The sequence below is a fragment of the Apteryx rowi genome, unplaced genomic scaffold, assembly GCF_003343035.1.
Source record: "Apteryx rowi isolate R43461 unplaced genomic scaffold, aptRow1 scaffold_193, whole genome shotgun sequence".
NCBI classification, from domain to species: domain Eukaryota; kingdom Metazoa; phylum Chordata; class Aves; order Apterygiformes; family Apterygidae; genus Apteryx; species Apteryx rowi.
Window position 1 is genome coordinate 81,137 of NW_020448230.1, and position 22,485 is coordinate 103,621.

General features: G+C 39.0%; 1 protein-coding gene across 1 annotated transcript in view; it reads right to left on the minus strand.

The window, feature by feature from the left end:
- PCNX2 (pecanex 2) overlaps nucleotides 1-22,485 on the minus strand; it is a 166,362-nt gene that overhangs the window by 35,633 nt on the left and 108,244 nt on the right. Inside the window, exons 25-27 of the mRNA XM_026062780.1 lie at nucleotides 19,033-19,162; nucleotides 4,650-4,708; nucleotides 2,012-2,227 (exon numbers count right to left, since the gene is read on the minus strand). Coding sequence (XP_025918565.1) covers nucleotides 2,012-2,227; nucleotides 4,650-4,708; nucleotides 19,033-19,162 — 405 coding nt within the window. The remainder of the gene's footprint in view (nucleotides 1-2,011; nucleotides 2,228-4,649; nucleotides 4,709-19,032; nucleotides 19,163-22,485) is intronic.

A 22,485-nucleotide genomic window follows, 5' to 3' on the forward strand; every position in this document is an offset into this window, starting at 1 on the left:
TTATCTTGCTTGTGTCTGGTTCCTCTCTTAGCTCCTCTGTTCCTCCTACTCTGCCTACTCTGTCCTTAAACAGGCTTGCAATTTCTGCAGTTTCTCTGGTACTCATTCTGCATGGTGTAGTGGGGTTTACTCACACACGTCATGTCAAATGCTACATGTTAGAGCTGTTCTTTCTTCGAGTATGTTGTGCTATTCAATCCTATATGGCTTTTCTGTTCCAGGTCAAAGAATGTAATCCAAATATTCACACACTCCTAGTTTATCTTCCCAACACATCTCTACCTGGAGACAACACTCTGAAAGTTGGAGAATCCTTCATGTACACATCATGTCCATGAGGATGTAAACTAATTATACATTCTGTCCCATTCCTAGAATAGCATCATTCACTGGGAACAGAAAGAAGAGCAGGGGGAAGCCATTTCTTCCCCTTTCCATCCTTTTCCCTTCTAGTACTGGGGAGTCTCCCCCAAAATGTGATACTCTGAGGGTTAGAAGTGCTGAAGATGAGATAATCTAGGCGGGATTCCCATTCCCACTTTTCCCATTCCCCTCCTCCTCCTCCAGTAATATGTCTGTGCTTTCCTGGTTGCTGCTGCTTTGTTAATTATGTGGATCCAGAACTTCTGAACTCCCAGGTAAGAGTGTGACTTCAGCAGACTGCCAACCTCTTCCCGAGGGATGACAGAAAATGGGGAAAGGGATACTTGTGTTCAGAACTTAGCTGGCTCCAAATGGCAATTCATGAGACACACAAGAGGCTGCAGGGCTCAGCCACTGCTGATTTTAAAGATCTTCTAAAGACCTCCTTGTGAACCTACAGGAAGTCTGTCACAGAGTCAAGACTTGAGGCCACACATGTTTTTTCCGAGTCAAAACTTCCCACACTTAAGTGCATTCAGAGAGCTGGCCTGTCTCCTATTTTCTCATACTCAGCCTGGCTGAAAAGTTGCCTCGATTATACATTGCTATGCTTGCTGTCCATTAGATGCTCAGCTCTCCAGCCTGGGAAGCTGTTCTAGGATTTCAAAGTTCCACCAACCATTTGCAATTGCAAAGTGGTATCTTTGAAAGGCTACAAACCCAAGCAACAATCACAGCTAGCCAGTATGTTAGCACAAAGAGAATTTAAAAGCTATTTATAAAGCTCTGTGGTTTTACTTCCATTTTTCTCCCTACCTTACAACAACAGGTGAAAGGACAGGAGTGAGATACTATGAGCAACTGGCCTCACAAATGCCACAACACGTAGGAAGGGGATGCAAGCATCTTTCCCTAAAGAGGAGGGTCCTGTCAGAGGAACACATTGAATAGGTCTTTTCTACTAGGAGTCAGCACTTCCTAAATAAAATAAATATGAAGCCCTCATTCAGGAAACAGGTCTCCACTTGCTTCTCCTCTCCTTATATTAAGTGAAGCAGGGTGCTGCTTTCTAGCCAGTTTCAACATCAATGCAAGACATAAGCTATTCTCTAGTTGTAGCCTAGTGTCTGCACTTAAACATGTCTCAGGTCTTTTGAAGTGTTCCTTTTCTACTGTGAGGGAGACCAGCTCACCACTAGCATCTTGCATCATCCAACCCACAACATTTTCAGTGGGCTGTCTCATGACATTTGGTGCTTCTTCAAACGCAAGTTTTTGAAGGTTGAACAATTTTCAGAGGAACTTCAGTCTTCACGTTATTGAAGGAAAAAATATCTGAAAACATGACCAAGCGTAATCTAAAAGACCTGTAAACCAAGAAAAGAACTCAATATGCTTTCTTTCTGGAAGTCTTAGATACTGCAGAACATGACTCCTAATTTCTAAACGTTTGGGTTTCACAGCACTGTCATTCAAATACTGATACAAAGAAATACAGAGCCTTTAGACAAACAGATACCTATAAAGAAAGAGAGAGAAAGAGGTCCTTAAACTCTATGCCCCACTATAGAGTTGCGATAAGTTAAGGAAGCCAGACAGTTTGTGGTTGCTTTTTGTTGTTTAAATCATCAGGGATGTAGATCCTTACCTCGAAATTCCAGCCCTCTGAGCTGAAAGGTGACAAGGCCATTTCCAATTTCGATCAAGTGCACAAAGGCATTTAAATAATCCGATGTCAGAATAAAACAGTCTCCTGTGTTGTAGTTTCCCCAGCGGCCCAGTATCAAATCTCCACAAAGAGACTCCTGCAGAGATCTTGTCAAATGCTCATAAAAAATGGAGTTGAGATTATTGTCATCATTTCCTACAACCAGAGCAGCATACATTTGTGAAAAATAAAATTTATTATAAACTAAGCCATTCTGAATAGAATCCTATGTTCTTTTTTATTCCTGCATAAAGCCTCTTCCTGTAGCTAGATGRTATCTTCTTAAAGATACACTACATTAAATGCAATGTCTAGGTGGACTAGAAGTCCTTTACAGAATCAGGAGTGAGACTTTTGTTTAATATGAACAGTACTACAAACAGAACACTAGATTGGTGAAAAAATATATTTCAGATCAAACCACATCTCCTACTCCATGTTTTACAACAGCAAGTTTTTTTGGCTCCACTGAAAGACTCTGCTATCCTAAGTTAACATCTACATATTGTTATCAATTTTAAGAAATCACAGATCATGAATATCTCAGTACATAAGCTTAGAACAGTATATTCTTCCTGAGATTTTCACTCAGTAAAGGATCTGGTCACATAGCTTCCAGTAATTTCACTGGGAGCTGTTTCTTTGACTCTTCCAGGAATGTTTACAAATCTTTCTCCATGAAGTGTCTGATGGGTACTTAAGATGAGGACATGTATTTAAAAGAATACACTTAGTATATTGAGAAAGAACGAAACAAGGGCCATTCACCACTAGAATTGCTATCACTCTCTTTAAAAACTAGTTTCAGCTGTCCAGATATACACTGCTTGGACCAACTGTCTGGGTGATAGAATACCACATAACAGTATGAAAAACTCATAAAGGTCTATGGCATTTAATGGAAACAAAATTAGCACTTTATGATGATTAGAGAAAAGAAATAAATCCTTCATAAATGCAAACACAGCACCACATAATCCAACAGGGTGTTGGTGTGCTTGTACTCTTTTATATGATATATATGCTTGATATGACAACTATATTTATTTTCTATAATGCACCAATGGTTTACTTTTAATACTTTTTAAATGTGAGTGGATGAATAGATATACACATACAAACCAGCATCTTGGAGATGCATATGTGTATGTGAGAGTGTATGTGGCTATAGATGTACAGGTACCCATGCATATTTATGTATGTGCATATTTGGGAGCAGATCTAATATGGAGAAAAAAAGAGAGGATGAAAGGCTATAGCTTCCCCTACAAATTGCTCCACCATACAAGAAGAGSAGTAGACACTTTACTGCACAGCCCCTCATCACTGTGGCCATCACGCAGCCAGACCTGGTATGTATGTGCAGGTGCGTACACGCATACAGATACACTCAGCTATATACCTTTTGGGGTATGTTTGGTGAAAACTTAGATTAGTCAAAAAAGGAAGCTTTTAAGTACACACGCACAAAAGAAATGTTTTGTTTGAGCAGTGGGTTTTAAAACATAATTAAATAATCATTAGCATTTATAATAATGCTAAAGGTGATTGCTATCCAAATATGGAATGGACCTGAGAAACATCTTAACTCCTTGCCTTAAAATGATAAATAATGAAAGAGAATTATATATGCCTTGAACTGGTAATACCTCTCTTGTCATCTTGGACACCTTGGATTATATTCATTTCTGCTTAAAGATGTATATTTTTTGTGCTGCTGATGTAACAGCTATGCTTAAAAAGGAGGGATAAAAATGCAATGTAACAACATTAATTACAATGTAAGCTTCTACCTCCACAGTACAAGCCCCTGACACCTTGGTGGTAAAATAAAATCAGCTGCAGATATGAAATCTTGGCTTCTCTTACTGGGACCAGGATTTGGCATGAAACTTTGATAACGGTTTCTCCTGGAAAGGACTCTGTCCTGCCAGATGATGAACAGCATCAAGTGAGCTATCACATGCTCTCCATGTCCACTGACTTGTCAAAAAATACTCCCATTTCGAGTCTCGCAGGAATTACCTGGCGCAGTCCAGGAAGGTGTTTTAGATTGCCATGTATTAGAGCTCATTTCACGGGTCATTACCTGGAAGAGAAGCCCATTGGCTTTCCTTCTTTCTTTTACCTCCTCCTGCAAATTTTCTGATTTCCCTTCCCTCACTTTCTGCCTTTTCCAGAAAGGTTTCTCCCCAGGGAAGAGGAGATACCTGTCAGTCCAAACTGCTTACTTGTAGGGGCAGTATCACCTGCTTCCTTCTTCCAAAATACTCCCCTTACCAAGACTGACCTTGGAGTTCAGCCAGGGTGTCTGCTGTGTACTCCACACAAACAGAAATTTTATGATTAACCAAGAGATTCACAGCCCAGCAGCTATCTAATCAGTTCCACATAATTGAAGAGTGAATTTACTTATCAAGGCACACAACTTAAACAAGGGCTCTGTTACATCTAAAATGCTCTGCTTCATTCACACAATTAAACACTTTGCCTCTCTAACTTTCCAGGCAAATCCTCAAAGGAGTAAATACATCGCGTTTTCCAAATCAAGCAAAATACCCAGACTCCCAGGCCATACCTGCATCCTTTTCGATCTGAATTGCCAGTCTTGTGTTGGAATGGTCCGATCTTTTGGTGCTGGAAACAAAGACATGTTGTACAGCCAATTCTTTTTTTAAGCAAGATTCCCCCAAATACAAGTTTTTTCTTTTTCTTTTTAACATATCCTCTCATCCTGTGTTTGTATCATTATGCAGTTCAAACTCCTAATCTGTGAATTGGTTTACTCCAAGTAAACACATACAGTTATTGTAATTCAGTATTGCTACTGCTAAAGTAGCTCTTCAGCATATGAAACAAAAGTGTCTCTTTCACTGCCTCTTTTTCCTCAAACTTTCTTTCTTCCTTCCCCATTTTCCTTCTTGTGGGGCTATTCATGTAAGAAGTAACTCAGCATGTAGCAGAGTCCATTTAGAAGTTGGAATCTGTGACAATACACAACAATACTATATACCAAAATATTTAAATTGGCTCCAGAAGTATACCCACCAGGTGTTACCCAAATACTGAATACAAAGAATACTAAATCAGTCTTTCCTCCTTTCTGAAGCCTTAAGGAAAATAGCCGGACTCAAGGGGTTTTGTTTGATTGTGTGGGAATATTCCTGTGTATGTGCAACATCTATGGAAGAAAACAAACAAACAAACAACAAGCTTCTTATTTACCTAGGCAGCAATGAGGGAGCCCCTGGTCATTCTTATCTCTTGAAAAAGAGTGAACTCCAGGGTCTTACTCCACACACATGGTGACTCTGCCTCCCTTACTAACGTCACTTTCCCAGTAGAAGGGAGTGATGGTTGTGGTGACTAAGCATATTCAAGGCCAGAAGTCCAAAGCATCTCCAAAGCCTTCAGGGTATGAGTGTAAGCCTGGGATGCTATAGAAAATGTACTTTATTTCCTAAAAATACTGCTCTGAGAGTGGTACTTTGCGACTTCACTAAGACCACTGCCTTGAAAGTTTTGCCCTCTATTGCTAACCTTAGCAGAAGTCCTGTCAATCAGATAGGCAAATACTACCATTCCTTGGAAAATGAGGTTACAACAGAATATGGGGAAAGACAAAGCTATTTGGCCCAAGCTGCTATCAGCATAAGGTTAAGCATGGAAGAGGTGTGACACTCATCTGTCCACCAGCCTGTTTAKGGTGGGGAAAAAGAGCCATGACAGCCCTTCCCTGGGCACAGGAACTGAGGAAGATACCTGGGATTGTCCGTAGTGTCCCTTACCGAACCCTGGTGAAGGAGGTATGGCTGCGTGAGACCGGCTGGCATTGGAGAAATTTGGGCGCAGCACAGAGCACAGTGGAGATTTTGAATAGTGCAGTGGTCGGACACTCAGCTTGGAAAGCTAGAATTTAACCACTCACTAGGAGAATTTAGACATACCCCAAGGAGGACAGAGGCAGGGTGGGTCTAAGTTATAGGAGGGGCTTTCAGATCAGTTAAACAACACTAAATGAGGATGGTGCAAACCCACAGTCTTTGAAGCACAGCAGAGAAGCTCCCCCTGGGATTCTGTGCTTCTGAAGCTTTCCTCAAATCAGCATTCGTTCCCAGCATTTCTTGAGTCAATATACAAACTATTTAACAGGTTGGAAGTTCCTGATCTGAAGTTATAAGCTAACGCTGATGCTGCTCAGGGAGAAGAATGCCACTGATGTTCCTAATGTCAGAAAGTCTTTTCATCCAGCCTCTAGCTACAGCTTCCCCCAAAAAGCTGTGGAAAACTGACCAACAAAAAAATTATACAGTGGCTTCCCTGTAGTTGACAGAAGAGGAATAAAACTGCTTTGCCTCTACTCCCTACAGGCTACTGATTTTCCCTTAAAAAGAGCAGGTTTTCACTCTGCAAGAAATACAGTTGGAGAGAGTATGATTCTTAATTAGAATTATTTGTAATTAATATTAGCATATGCTCTACATACATTAACATTAAATTTGATGTATTATTTATCTTCCTGCTCTGGTTGGCTCAGCTTATTGTAACTGCAATTTTCAGTTTCTACGCAACAGAAAATGGTTACGTGTGGGGGGGCTTTCTAGGCAACTCTGAATACAAGAATGATTTAACATCAAAAAGATTGCCAGAACTCTTCTATCCTGATATACACGCACCTTCAATTACAACATATGCAAGGGTTAGCATAAAGATTAGGTTATGGAATTCAATCATCAATTTTCTATTCTCAGCAGAGAAATGTTGCTGATTTCAAAATGGATATGTGTTAAGATTATCAGACTCCTTATTAACTTTCATCCCCTCTGAAATCAGTGTGCCAGTATGACGTACAAGTCAATACTATTCTTCACCCCATTTTTTTTAACAACCCATAAAGCATTTCTGTTCTTGAGGCATATTGAGACAGATACAAATCAAGCAATATTTCAGAAAATTCTAATCTATATAAGTGGGAATCCTTTTGCCCAGCATGCAGCTCTGGCTCCATTTCTCTCCTCTCCCCGCCTTTAAAAAAAAAAAAAAAAAAAAAAAAAAACGAGAGATGCATGAAACAATTATGGAAAATCAGGAGTGCTTCGGGACATGGATAATGCAGCCTGAATGGGAAGAAGGGAAGGAAACGGAACAGCTCTCACAAACAAAATGAAACCAGCCTCTGCTGTGGCTTTATCTTCCATTCCAAGCACAATATCATTTTCTTAAGCAGGGAAAACATGGGCCCCAGGACATGAGATGATAAGAAAAGATTTGTTTTTTTTCGGATAGTACCAGAAAAAAAATCAAAAACTTTATCCAGATATTTTGAACTGTAATTTTAATTTTTTATGAAGACCTGGAGTAATACATACAGTTGGTAAAACAAAATAAGAGTGAACTACTTTTGCCCTGAAATTCAGTTTATTTGAATCAATTCAATCAGTTAATCCATTTTGGTCTTTAAAATCTTCCACAATTATTAGTAACCAAAGCTATGTTTGTACCTTCTTAAAGGTGACAGGAATTTGCATGGCATTAAACTATAATATTCTGCACCTAACAACCAAACTAGGTGTACATTTACTCCTCGGCTTTTTGCTGTCAACTAGAATCTCCTAAAGTGAACTTTTGGGACTAATGGGCAATTTGGGCTTTCCTCCAGTGGCTTCTTGCTTTAAATTTGGTCAGTACCACTCATTCAAGGTGATAATTAGCTCAGTAATCGGATTTCTTCCTGAACTGCATTATTCTACGCAGACTGAGTGCAGGCCCTTGGGCACTTGCCCTGGAGAGCAAGCGATCGTGTTTGAATGTCTTCAGCTAAGTCTAAGCAATTTTAAAGTCAATGTCCTGCTTGGTTCCTGAAATATCTAGCTCCTGCTCTTTTATCCAGCATTTATATGGGCACTGAGATAATCCACTCGCTTGCATGGCACTGTTCATGACATTATAATTATTGCTTCCCTTTGTAAAAAGATGGAATCACTTCCCATATTTCCCTGGTGCAAAAATACTGCCTCATTTCTCAACCCAGAAAGACTTTCTCTTCCTACTTCACTCCCCAGTTTCCCTGCAAGTAACAATAAGAAGGTAGAACAAAGGCTGAGGGGGGCTCGGGCAGCCTGGGGAAACACACAGGGGCCGGTGAGAATCAGGCAAACTGAGAAAAAAACAGATCATTGCTGTGCTTAATTCCAGAAGCTGAAAATGAAATTGCAGCTGTTTTTTTCTGCCTTGCTGTTGCTAGATTTTACCCCAACACACAAATTCAAGATTTCCAGGACTCCTGCTGTGAAGGAGAGGATCTCTACTTTGAGAGACAACAAAACAAAGCAAGGCAGTCCCCTCTGGGGGATGCAAGAGATGCCTTTCTAGGGTAGATCCAAAGTTTTTCTCTGTTTAGGTCCAATGAATTTTAATCCATCTTTGCATGACATCTAACAGCCAAGTCTAACAGAGAGAAACATTACTATGCTCCAGCCCTATGATTATTCATGGATTCTGGAGAGAAAAACCCAACATTTCCTATTTGAAAGTCCTGTGCTGCCAGCAGCCAGTAGGCTAAGATAGCRAGGCAGGAAGGTGAATGGGGAAATGGCAGAAAAAGGAGGCATCCATGAATATTTGAAGAACACCAGAGGCAAAAACCATGGTACTAACTGGGAGTGTGAGGATGCCCAATTAGTTTTAAATCAATTTCAACTAAAACACAGAATGATTTCAGTGCGATTATAACAGCAAATGCTGACAGGCTCTTCATGCATAACCATTTCCAGGTTTTCTGGGCAGTTGCATGCACGACATGCCACAGGTTTAACTCACTTTAACAAAGAAAGATCTCTTAAAAAGGAAAGCAACTTGTCCTTACTATTCGCTCACTCTGATTTTTATTCTTCATGCTCCCCTCCTCCCTTTCCCCTCTGACTGCTTCAATGTTTCATCTAGCAATAATAAAAAGTGGCTTTGATTGCATGCTAGGAAATAGGGGGAGGGTTAAGGCATAAAAAGTTGCAGTTATTAAAGACAATGCTGTTGAAGGGTCCTTTTAAAACATAGTAAGACCTTATTGTCAATAATGTTTCCTGCTGTTAAGGTTTGTTTACTTTCTTAAAAAGTTTTTATAATTCATTATGGGAGCTTGTTATGTTTGTTTTGGCTTTTGCGTAGGCAAAAATCAATCAAAAAATCAAACCCAAAAATTTGCGTAGGAAAGAATCAGAACTGCAGCCATTTGCTGAGACACTACTGAGACTACTTAAGACCTTGGCCTATTCTGAAGCCTCCTTTTCCTGAAGAGGAGTTTCCTGAGATCCTTGTAATCAATAGGGATGCAAATGAGAAGTGTGAATTTGAGATCAAAAGCTGGGTGTCCACCTGGCCAAACATGGATTCAACAGCCTACCTACCTGCTCTGACATTGAAAGGTTTAGCTGGGCACTTGCCCTTTATTTCAGAGGAGCTGGTGAATTGTCTGCACGCATCAGTAAGTCAGGTCATTTAAGCATTTGTATACTTTAAAGTATTTACTAATGCTTTACTAAAAAGTCATCAATACCCCCATATTAATCTTATTTGTCTCCTTTCCTTTTTTTTTTTTTTTGCCTTGTCTGATTGTGGTTTATCTGTTAAAAGACATTTAGTTACCATTTTCAGATATTCTATACTAAGCAATACAAGGAGCTTGGTAAGCAGGAGGATTATGGCAACTGCACACAGAGATGTTTGTGCTCATTCTCGCGGTCAGAGAGAAAGGGCCAGCACCCTGACATTCCTGCAGGACCTGTGTTCAGCACTGAACACTGCATCCCAGCTATGTCTCACTGTGTACAGTTCACAGGCACAATTTTAATTTAAATTAAGCAAATGTGTTCATTATACACACATGCATACAAAAAACAAAACATGCATCTGAAACACTGCAGGTACGTGTTAGTCCTCTGTTTTTTCCATCGTGAGCCATGCAGACATTATAGGAGAGGTGCTGTGCTGTGCTCAGCCTTGGGTAAAGCGCTCTGCTGGGGCTAATTCACTTGGGCTCTGCACTGGCTATTTTGGAGACACTGACAGACCACTGCGGGCCTGAGAAATCRCAAGGCCCTGGAGAGTAGCAAGGAGGTGATGAGAAAGGTTCTGGTGAGGACAGAGAAATCAGAGAGCAGAAACATTCCCAGTATGCTGGGAGCTGCTTGAGCAAGTGAGCCCAAGATGGCTATTTCACACAGAGAGATGCAAAACGCTTCAACAACAAAAAGGGAGTTCATATTTTGTCAATGTTAAGAATAAGACATGGATTGGGGAGTGTTGTCTTATAATGAAAGCCTACATCAGAAATACTAGTTTAGATCATTATGGGGTTCTGCACATATGTATTTCTCACCAAAAGATGAAAGACGACAAAACAGAAGCAAAGCTAGCCATAAACCTGAGAGTGCAGCATCAGCGACACTGCACTGAAGAACAACAAAAATTTTACAGCTACTGTGAAATTGCACAAAATCAAATTTAAAGCAGGGATAAATTTTTAATACCTGTGTTTTTTTTCATTGCTAGACAAGGACGATGGAGAACATTAATAATTAACATTAACATTAATTTATAGCAGCCTTTATGGTAGTCTCTACAGTACTCATCAGACTGAAAAAATCTCCAATCCATGCCTGAACTAGATGGTATTTTGAGAGCAAACATTGCTAAGTCAAAGGATAAAAAAATATATTTCTCTAGCATTTATCCAGTATTTATCTAGTCCCAGTGACAACAAGGCTTCAGAGACAATTCTCAGTGGCAATAGTGATATAATTCTACACTTTGCATAATCTCTAAAAGAAGTGAGAGACATTGCACAATTTGCCCCTCTAAGCCCTCTAGCAATTTGGGCTCAGTATATACCCTTGTATGTAAGGACACAGCAAGGCATAGTATTAATTATTCCCTGTTGCTATCTGTGTATAATTTACACATCACTGCAGTTAAAAAAGTGACACTTACTGAACACTTCCTCTTCAATCTCAGCTTTCCCCCTGTCTTTACATCTTGACAGAAGTTGTACGAGTAACCATCTTCTTGAAGGGAAGGTTTCAGTTTAGCGCTCTGAATTTCAACTTAATCCTGAAAGTTTGGTTCAGTTAAATTTAAAACAGGATATGAGCTACATTATCCATGTGAATGAGATGAACACTTCTTGAGAGCACCTATTCTTGTGGAAATTCAGTCAAAACCAAAAGAAAAACAACTTAGTTTCAACAGATTTCCAATATTAAAAATGACAGAAACTTCACGAGTTCATTTGACCTCATTAGATTTCCATGATTTGGAAGATAAGCATCAGAAGAACAGCTTACAAAATTTGAGTGCTACTGTATATCCATACAAGCCCAATATTACTTGTTTTCTACTTCTTAGTCCATTCTCATCTTTCTCTTATGCCCTGTTGCTGCTCTCCTTTCCAAATATCTTTAATAACCCTCTTCTATCCTGGTTAGGATTTCTTTTCTTCTATAGGTCTGTGATTTCAGTTCCTGATTATGAACTTCTGTTGCATTATCCTCTCAGATTTTTCACTGCATGCATTTTCCTTTTTTGCCCATCCCTTTCCCCTTTCATTTATCTCGCTTGTGGTTTTGATCTCTGCTTGTGTTCTTGCCTGGCCTCAGCATGCATTCTCTCTCTGATGCCTCCTTTCTGCCTTTGCTCTGTCTTCTTAGAATGATTCAGTGAACTGGAGTTGTGAATGCATCTTTAACTCGGCAGGGAACTACAGAGCACTGAATCTTGAATGCACTTCCAATTAATTATCACACATATGGCTCCTATTCAATTAGCCTCAATTTGTTTTATTGACTGCCACAGGCAAAATTTGAGAGAGGAGGTGTTATCAGTTAAAGAGATACTGCCAAATAGTTAAAATACAGCTCTAAATTTTGTATAGCATCCCCTGAGTGCAAAACTCTTGGCAACTTAGAAAACACTTATTTTAATACCAATTCTATTTCACTGAAGATGCCTACTTCTTCTCACCTACCCAATCCCAGATAGCCCTCAGAATTCTTCCAGTTCTGTGTGACTCCACACATGGGGTCAAGTGATGAAGTAAGGGCTGGGGTGGAGAGGAGATATGCATGCCTCTGTGTTACAGCAAGTGGCCAAAGTGGCATACAGGCACACAAGGTCATTTGCTAAGGACAAGATCACAGTTTAACACACTAAGGGGAACATGATTTTTCATAGGGCTTCTTTTCTCCTGAGCTCTRCCTGAAGCAACACCTCCTTCCCCTGAACGCTGCGGCTCTGTCACTGCCCAAAGTCCTACGCACCCACTGAAGGGGACTAAAGACTCCCAGACCAGACAGGTCTTGCAGGCCCAAGTCCAGGGGCAGTACTGATTGTGTGTAATGTGAACATGTATAACATGTAGGCACTTCAGCAGAGATGAAAGAGGGAAGGGTCTTGAGAAGATAGTCAAATGAGTAAGTCTAATGAATAACTTGCAACTTCAGGGGTCTCATGAAGAACAAAGGCCAAAGGACAGAGAAAGATGCTCCTTGTTGCCACATGTGCACCTGGAGAACAGGGTGCAAGCTCCCAAAGATTAGTTTATACTCATTGTTTCAACAGAGCAACAGATTTTTTTTCCAAAAAACATCTTCACTGGGGAAATTTTTTAATTATAAGGAAAGAGTAGCGAAGGAGAAAAAGTGACAGTTTGCTAATGTGTCAGCTTTTGCGTCACTGCCAGCCAGGGAGCACCGCTGCAGGCAGTAAGAATGCCAGAGCCAAGGGCACCTGAACTAGGCTGAAGGATCCTCTAGTATCAAGCTAGGCTGCAGGCTCAGAGATCTAAATCCCTCTGAAATCATCAGAAAGGCTCTCACCAAATTCAACATGCTTTGTGAACAGGACCAGACAACCATCCTGATTTGAAGATTTGAACTAAAAAACATTCTTTCATTGATCCCATTTGTTTTGACTTGCAATTCCTGGGCACTTATAAGTACCCATTTTGGTTTTATCTATCTACTGATATATTTATACTATTTATATAAAATATTTATATATATTTATACTATTTATAAAAATATTTATACTATTTTGCTGAGTTCTAAATTAACTTAACGCTCAAGAAAAACCTGGAGGAGTTCTGAGACCAACTCAATGAAGACTTCTCTTAAAGGAGCCACGGTCATCAAAGGGGCTAACATATGTAAAACTGAGTAATAACTGATAATGAAGAGCTACAACTTCAGTATGTTCAACAGTAATACCTCACAACTGGAATACAGTGCTTCTTTCTGCTGAGTTCATAAAATGGTGCAGAAACAGAAGCAGCCAGAGACACAAACAGAAATTACCTGAGAGACTAGAAGTAGTTTAGAAGAAGAAACTAAAAAGATTGCAGTGAACTGTAAACTCAGGCCTGTAATGTGGCTGGGAGGCAAGGAGGTTGGTAGTATTCAGAAAAGATTGAACTCTAAGTAAGGAGAATAGTCAGTGGCAGTAGTCAGAACGTAACATTGCAGAAATGATATTTGAGGAAATAATGCAAATGCTAACTGCTGCAGATTAAGGGGAAAAGGTTCTCCTGTGCTTAAAGTATGCTATAATTGTTCACTTCAGAGGTTAATGTACCTTTCTTTAAAGTATTCAGTATAAATCAATGTCAGAGATTACTGAACTATAAACATCTGCTGCAGTTGTTCCTCTGTAAACACAACTATGGAGGTCAAAGAACATGTGAGAAATCAAACAGTATGGTAAGAAAAGACTCCAGCTCTTAAAAGGAGAACATGAAAGGTCTGAACTTGCAGTTCCCAACAAGGCCTACTGACAGATATGGGTGAATGGCTTTTTGCATCCTGAACAGAGGTTTTAGCAGCTGTACCAGATGGGCAGGCTCACAGAGAAACCAGATGAACTCAGACGTGTTAAAATAAGCTTTTGGAAGTGGACGGCTGGTTATTTTATGGGAAAAAGGGAGGGAGCAGATGGGTACACTTCACAACTCCTTTCCCACAGTGTGCATAATGTGGGGTCAATTCTAATTATGTCCACACTGGGAAAACTCTTCCCATTCCACCTGCAGGCTGTCCATGAAAGACAAGTGAAGTGAGCCAGTAGTAAAATGTCAACTGCACGAAATCTGAGGTAGGGCAGGTTTTCCTCACTTTCCATTCCCAGCTATATTAACATTACAGGTGGCTATTTCCAGACCACAATGGCTAGAACAATAAACTGTGATATATTTAAAAAGATGGAGAAAAGAAAGACCTGCTCACACCTTCTCAAATACAGAAAAGCTACTGGTAATACCATTCTTAGATAACTAGCAATTTAATCACAGCCTCTTTAGAGACACTTAACTAATTTACTTACACCACATAGTAATTCACTAGAGACCCCCCAAAGCAAATGCAACCTGTGCCTTACCCAAAAATAGGCATTGAACCAGATGACCAAGAAAGAATAGAAACATGAAGAAACATGAGAGAAGAGAGATCTCCAGATTCCTGGTGGCAGTTTGCCGTTTACTGGGACAAATCACAGCTGCAGCAGAGAACAGGCTGCTCTATGTGATACAGTGATTAGACCCACTGGGGAATGAAAGTAAACTTCCTCCTCTATTCTGTCCATTGCCATATCCAAGATACAAAGTAAGATAAGAGGAAGGGAGGAGGGGGAGAGAACCAGGCTACAGGGTGACAAAGTATTAAAGAAAAAAAGCAAAGCAAAGGAATGAAACAACAGCTTTTGAACAAACACTTTATGCTTTAAATTGCCTATACATTAAACAAGATTTACTGCTATTTCTTTTTCTCCCTCTCTGACATCTACAGCCTAATCATTCCAACAGCTGTGAAAACAAAGAGTAAAACAGGACTCTTCAAACTGGAAGCAGAACACAGGCTATTGGCAGCAAAAAAGTGGTCTTGCATCAAACCTTTTTTTTTCAGAGAAAATTTCTCATAATTAGACTCCCATGGAGCAACTAATTCCTAAGCAGCCAGCTAGCCTTCTGCTTTTATGCCCCTCTTTCTTCAACAACGACGGCAGCAAAAGCTATAAACAAAATGGTTTCATGAGAAGTTGTTCTTCCTTAATCTCCTTCCTTATTCCCCAATTTTTTCTTATTCTTAAAACCACCCTTCCCTTTCCCCCCAGAAAGATTCCTCACTTCTGTGATGTATTGGTGGATTAGACCTTGCATACAGTGAGTATAGATGCGCGTGCTACAAACAAATAGCATATGCTGATTCCAGGGAAGAACACCCATGCCCTGTGCACACACCACAAGAACACAAATGGGCACAGTATGAGCCCTGAATTTTGAAGAGCTTGTTAGGAATTTCACAGTTTGCTTACTGTCAAGATGAACCTTTCTTTTTTTCTTTCTTTTTTTTTTTTTTTTTTAACCCACTTGAGTTCTTCCATCTCCTTGAAAAAACAAGCAAGCTATCTTAATTCTCTAAGACTCTCATCGTCTGGAATGGCAGATGTCCAGTCGGAAATCTGAGAAATCAAACTTCTCTTTAGTCAGTAGAAAAAGTGGGACTAAAAGAAATATTAGAAATAAAAGATGTGTAAGTATGCGCTCTGAAACACTGGGTAGAGACAACCAAAACTGCATTTTAAGGAACAGATGGAGCAGTTGCTCACCACACAGACTACTGGCCTAATAATACAGCTCACTTCCAGTAATGCCCTACCCTGTCCTTACTCACTAATGCCCAAACCTTCAACTTTGGATTCACTTTACAAAAACTGAAGCTAATTTTCCACTGTTGGCCCTAATGAGATAAGTGAAAAGGGGGTGTGCAAAAATAAGTTTTCCTTATGTGAAACCAGAAAAATTGAAGTGCACTTGACAGCAGTGAAGTATGCATACGCTGACGAACAGAAATGACATTCTGAGAAAGCAACCTTACTTATTACTCAGAAGAAAAACAAAAACATCATATTTTAAATCAGAACAGGGTTGCTTGCCAGAACTGCTTTTGATTAGTGCAATTACAAGGTTAAGTTATAAAAAATATAACCATGGAAGTAACTTCCTGTGTCACTTCATATAAACATAAATGAGTTTTTGAGTAGCTAATATAAATTAGATAATTTAATGTAGTCATCAATATGGTAAGGAAGATTTTGAAAATGAGTATGCAAACTAGGCAAAAAACAGTTATATAAAGCACATTAAAGGTAGTTTTCCCCTAGGCAAAAGTTCTTGTCGCCAGGCAGTAAGTACAGAAATAGCAAAAGAAAAAGAAAAAAAGAAAGAAAAAAGAAAAAAAAGAGGATTCTGCTTCATACGAGTGTATCTCAGACTCCACTGTAGGAACCTCTGACTTTCCATGAATGCCCTGAGCTGAATTTAGCAGAAACAACTGTCAATCCACTCCAGAAAAGAAATCTATGCACTGTCTTCCCATCTTTTGCACAAACGGTTGCACTAACCATTGTGTTTTATCTCACAGCACCTGAAAATTGTGTGTGGCCTGCCCTAAGGCATTGCAGTCCAAAGAATGGTCAGTGGAAGAACCGGAACAACTTTCCAGTCCTGTTCAAGTTCCTGAGCCTTTTATCTCTACAGTTCCCTAACAGGCAATCATGCCATTCCTTTGAATTTTTAGATGTTGAAGGATCAAGATTTAAAGCAATAAGGCAAGGCCAGTCTGACTTTATCCAATTATTTTAATCCATTTATAAAAGATTTATCTATTCTTAATACAATGCTACTCCCTTCCCCTGCCTTTTTTTTTGTCTTTTCACTGTGTCCTTTTAATGACCCAGGAATTTTTCAGTCYAACTCTCACTCTGCTCGGTTCTTCATGTGAGCAATGAAATACTGAAATGGAAGTGAGGCAAAGGAGAATCAGAAGTGCTAGTGTCAAAATGAATATATACTTAGGAGGAGCGATTACATGTGCATTTTGTGGGATGCCACAGGTTCAGGCAAACATTTATTTCACTTGGATGAGTATCTGAATCTTCTACAAGGCTGCTTTCCACTTCCATAGTTTTTTGTGTTTTTTTGGTTTTTAAGTGAGAAGAGCATAAAAGATACACTAGAATTTCTAACAAACGACACAGCATAAATTTTTCACAAAGAGCCTAACTTTAGCATTCACACTGAAGATAAAGCTGTAGTTACTGCTTGTTTTAAAAGGACAAGTAGTGGTAATTTTAAGTATTAAAAGGGTTAGATTTTCACATTTGGGGGTTTATAGTTTACGAGAAAAATAGTGTTGTTTTCAAAAATGATTAGCACCAACTGCTTCACATCTCTTTGTGGTAGTCACAGATGGTCCGTACTGTTGAAAATGAGACACCACCCTTATTTAAGTATCAAGGATTAAGCACCATGTTTTGAAATTCCCTTTGAATATCTTCTCTTCTGCTCATCCCCTGTCCCAAAAGTCCTAGACAAACCGAAAGCAAATAAAAATAATCCCATCTAATTCCATCTACAATAACGTATACTAACCTGCCTATAGCAGCGATGTGCCTACAACTACTAGGCTTGATTCTCTAACTTGTACCTAGAAAAGAAGTCACATGCCTTAAAAAAGCTCTGAAGTAAAATGCAGCAGATGTTCTATTCTCTCCTTCGTACTTAGTATGGTTCAAAGTTTCTGTCCAAAAATGTAAAGCTGTCTGTGGGATTAGTGATAGCTTCCTACTTTTCCATGACTCCCCTCAAACTTCACTCCAGTGAAATAATGAACTTGTTGACCCAGAGAAGGATGTGTGTGAAAGAATTTCGTTAAAATCTCACCCCAATGTACAAAACTCAGCTCCACACAAAAGGTTTCCACAAATCTCATCATATTCAGAAGCAAATATAAAGCCCTTTATTTGACTTGGCTTTGTTTCAGTAACTTCTTTATAGATGAGTACATACTCATTCACTGACCCAGGTCAAATTCAAACAAAAATAAAACTTCAAACTAATCAGACTTTTTCTGCTGGAAGATGGAAAATCAATCACTAATTTCTATTTTGAATTCTTTTGAGGTGCTCAGATAGATCAGTGATACTGAGACAAGGTGCTGACAAACACACAACACTTTGCACTGATCTGGCCAAATCCTGCTTTGGCCAACATATTTTTCACTTTCTGCCTCAAACTGCTGTTCTGCAGCTGCAGTAATTTACTCCAAGGCTGGCTACATTTCAGTAGGAAGGGAAGAGTTTATGTATAGCCCAGAACACAAGACTCAAAGGAAGCCCCTTACTCACTGAGTCCAGTTCCTTAACATTGCAGACCAACAGTTCATACGATCCCTCTCAAAAACTACCTCCATCTGGAAAGGAAATTGTTTTCCTGCCTCCGTTACTCTTATTTGGAACCTGTTAGATCCCAATTACAAAGTGCTTTGAAAACCTACTGGCTAAAAGGAGTAGAACCTCTTTAAACAGTCTTTTCAGTATTCAAAGTTCATGCCCTTGTGCAACTGAAYGCATGACAACTAAATTCTGACACAACCAACCAAATCTTATGTCAAACTCTAAGATCAGCTGTAGCAAGTAATTACAATGCACACTCATCATCACTTCGAGAGTTACTTGCCAAATCTCAAATGGTAACAGGCTAACGTAAAATATATTAATGCAATCTGACTTCTAGTGCCAAAGGTTTAACAGATTTAGTTGCTAAAACCAGTTAGTAAGACAAAAAAGGTTGACAACTGAGACTTTTACTGATTTTTTTTCACAGCTTTGTTATTTTCTGCACGACAAATGCAACATGACACCTCATCTGTAACACACTGATAATTGTTTAAATATATTTGCAGAAATTACCAAATAACCATTAAATAGTAAAACAGCAGAATCCAGACTAAAAAAATGTAACTCTCATGACCTACAACACTTTCAGTATTATCTTTGAAAGAAAAAACCTCCAGAAATGAAATTAATGAGAGCACAACCTTTAAAAATAACAAATGTAGAAAACTTTTGAATAGTCTTACTTGTAGTTTTTCTCCCAGAACTTGACCGGTCTTGCATATGATGCAATAAAGATGACACTACCAAGAAATGGACTCAGTGGAGTGGAAAAGACTGAAGTGGCCAGAGTTTGAAAAAAAAGCATAGCAGAGTCTGAAAACTGCAAGTTAAGGTAAAACAAATGATTTCATCATACTGTTAAACCATTGTTCTGGCAGCTCCTCAAACTATTTATTTTTGCCTTTTTGTTTTTAATTTTACCAAAGAGGTGGGGGGAGGAAAGGAAAGGAAAGGAAGGAAGGCAGTGCCTAACTGCCAATTACCTACATGTAATCCGTGGCTCTTCAACTCTATAGAGTTGTAATGAAGGCCACATGTCTAAATGGAGCACGTTACAAGCAGGGTGATTCTGTTTAATCTCTGCCCAAGGAGACATCCTGAGCCTAAGCAGAGCAGCGAGTGCCCTTTTCCAGCTACCTAGTGTCTATTCTACAACACAAAGGGCTTTTGAGAGTCTGACACTAAGAGCTTAAAATAAAAAAAAAATAAATTAAAAAAAAAAGACCCCAACCCCCTGACTGGCTTTGAAATTTGTGGTTCTCCGCAATGGAATCTTGCTTCCAATACCAATGAGTCCAGTATTTCATTCTGTGAATTACTGCTTATTTTGGGATGCTCCAGTATGTGGAGAAACAACTATGCCTCTGTAATACAACCTGCTGGCTCAGAATTATGCTTTTATGTTAATTGTCACTGACAATTTAATATTCCATGCTGGTTGAAAGGTAAGAAGTGTTCTGCCTTTCATACTTTTTGAAATATATACAACATGAGAAGGTAAACACAGGGAAATAATAAATATCACACATATCATAATGAATACCTGAATCCATTGCTTACTTTAAATGTAAATTCATATTCTATATCACTGGAAAACAAGTTATGAGATGGGTAAGGATACTGAAAAAGACACGCATTGAAAGGAGCATGATTAAAAAATGCAAACTAATGACATGTTAGGATTGAATTCCCCTTTAATTCATACCAGCTCCATGAAATCTCAGGACAAAAAGTTTCCAAGCTGGCATGTCAGACCAGTTGTCCTTCCTTACACCTCTCTTGGGAGGAAGGTGCTATATAAGGAAGCCATGAACTAAGGAGCAATTATTAAAGTACAGAGAGCAGGTGCATCTCAAACTAAAATTAAGGTAAAAATCACCCAATAACCACAGTCTGATAGTTTAGTGTGTTCTAATAAAACCCTGTAAGTGTCCTCCACAGTCGTTAAGACTTTGCAATAAATGTCTTTACATATATAGCATCATTTGTGACACAGTGTTTCCAAAAAAAGGCTAGCTAACCAGGCTTTCAAAGCAATACGCAATATCTACTAACAAGTATTTGCCAAAAGATATCTCTCAAATCCCTCAAACTTATTAAAAGCGAGTGGTTTGGAATGGTGTCTCAGTACATTAGTGAGTTTGCAAAATGAGCTGCCCTCAGAGTCTGAAAGTACAAAAAACAACAGAGAGCACAGAGCTGGAAGAAAGTGTGTCAACAAAGTTAAACTGTCACATTACACTGCAGTCATAACCAGCATTGGCTGTGAAAGGTGCACAAGTATTTACAAGTGTCAGATAAGGGAAGGAGGCATGGCAGCTGAAGAGAAAAAGAGAACAAGGAGGACAGATAAGGACAGTATATCAAGTTTTCTAAAGAGAGTTTGAATGTAATTATTGATTTAAAAATTACCACCATCATGAATTAAGATATTTAGGACTCCACTGTGAACTGTTAGCATCAAAGACATAAAGCAGTAGCAACAGTTTTATTTTTGCTAGAAGACATAATATTCTATCATATGCATGCTGGAAGACATTTCCTATTTGACTTGTGAAGAGTAATTTTAATTCAGTGTTTCATATATGTAAACATAGCATAGGAGCAAGTAACAGGACCAAACTCCCTTACCTACTAGTTGACATGTAGAGTGGGCAATTATTTGTCATCAGGTTTTTTTTCCATTTCATGGTACCTGATCTCCTTTTAATAGGTAATTCTCTTTTTATAGCAATGTGTTAATTATGTCTAAGTAGTAAAGTGCCATAAATCTACAGGCATGCTTTCTTGTTCTACATCCAAATCTAGTTTTCCAGTGCACCATCTTTGTTAGGTTATATGGTGTAGAAACAGAATTTGTTTCTTTGTGAATTGTGGATTTTCTTCGTAAGGTGGCCAAATTTCAAATTTTGAAAAAAAACCCCAACCTTCAGCATGAAATAAAACAATTTGAGAATCAATTCATATCATTTAAAAATCTGTTTAAATCCACATCTGCTTAAAAACAAGTAATCAAAATTTCGCCTCCCCTATGTGGTAAATTCAGCCCAAATTCACAGTTTGTTTTCGCCAAATCACATTTTTAAATGCAATTACTATGGACCAAAAAAAGTTTGCTTAGTTCCAGTCAGAAGAGGATGGGAGAATTAAGCGTCCGAAGGCTTCCTTCCCCGATATTAGAGCTGAAACCCTGAAATAGCCAGAGCAGTAACTCTCATAAACAGAATTCAACCAAACTACAAATCCTTCTTTTCCCAATCTCACTGTTGATTTACTAGATAAAACCCACCTTTGACTACAAACTGTCTAGGCTTTATCAGTGTGCAGGTAACTTATTGGGCATAAAGACATTACCTTGTCTTACCCATTTAAACACGAGGAAGCAAAGCAGCAGATCTTTCCTCAAGTCAGAAGCCCATTTCTATTCCTGCAAACTCTCTCAACGCACAGAATCACAGGATCAGGAGGAACTCTAAGGGGTTACCTAGTCCATCTAGCAGCCGCAAGGCAGGATGAGCTATACCTGTATGATTCCAGACAGATGTTTGTCTAAACTCTCCTTAAAGATCTCTAATGGTGGAGACTCTGCAACCTCCCCTAGGCAAAGCTCTGTGCGTATTTCACTTAATACCCTGCACAGCTGAATCAAGCACATTAAAGCAAGCAGAACTTCTCATATCACTAAGCTCTTTGGTAAAAACTCACTGAGGTACTTTAAAATTTAAAAATTTATGTCTTGTTTGCAAAAGTGATTTAGGCAATTAAGAGACACAAATAATTAACTCTGCAAAGAAGCRGCAAGCTTAGTGCCTCTGCAAACTGCAACATGCATTCATTAGTACTGTTTGCAGGGCTACGGTAGCAAAAAATAAAAACACTGTGCAGATACAAAAAGGCAGAGTTATTGTTGTTGTGGGAATAGTAACTTGGGCATTTAACCAGTATCTTAATTGCAACACTGCCTTAAAAGACCGATTTGCATTTACAAACGATATTATTAATATAAATGATAGAAAGTTAGTCTAGATACACTTCAGCAATAACTGTGTAAATAAGCTAACCCTGCTTTGTTAACTGTTCTCCATTTTACAAAGCCTAATTGGTACTTTTATCAAGAGTAAAGTTATCACTGTGCA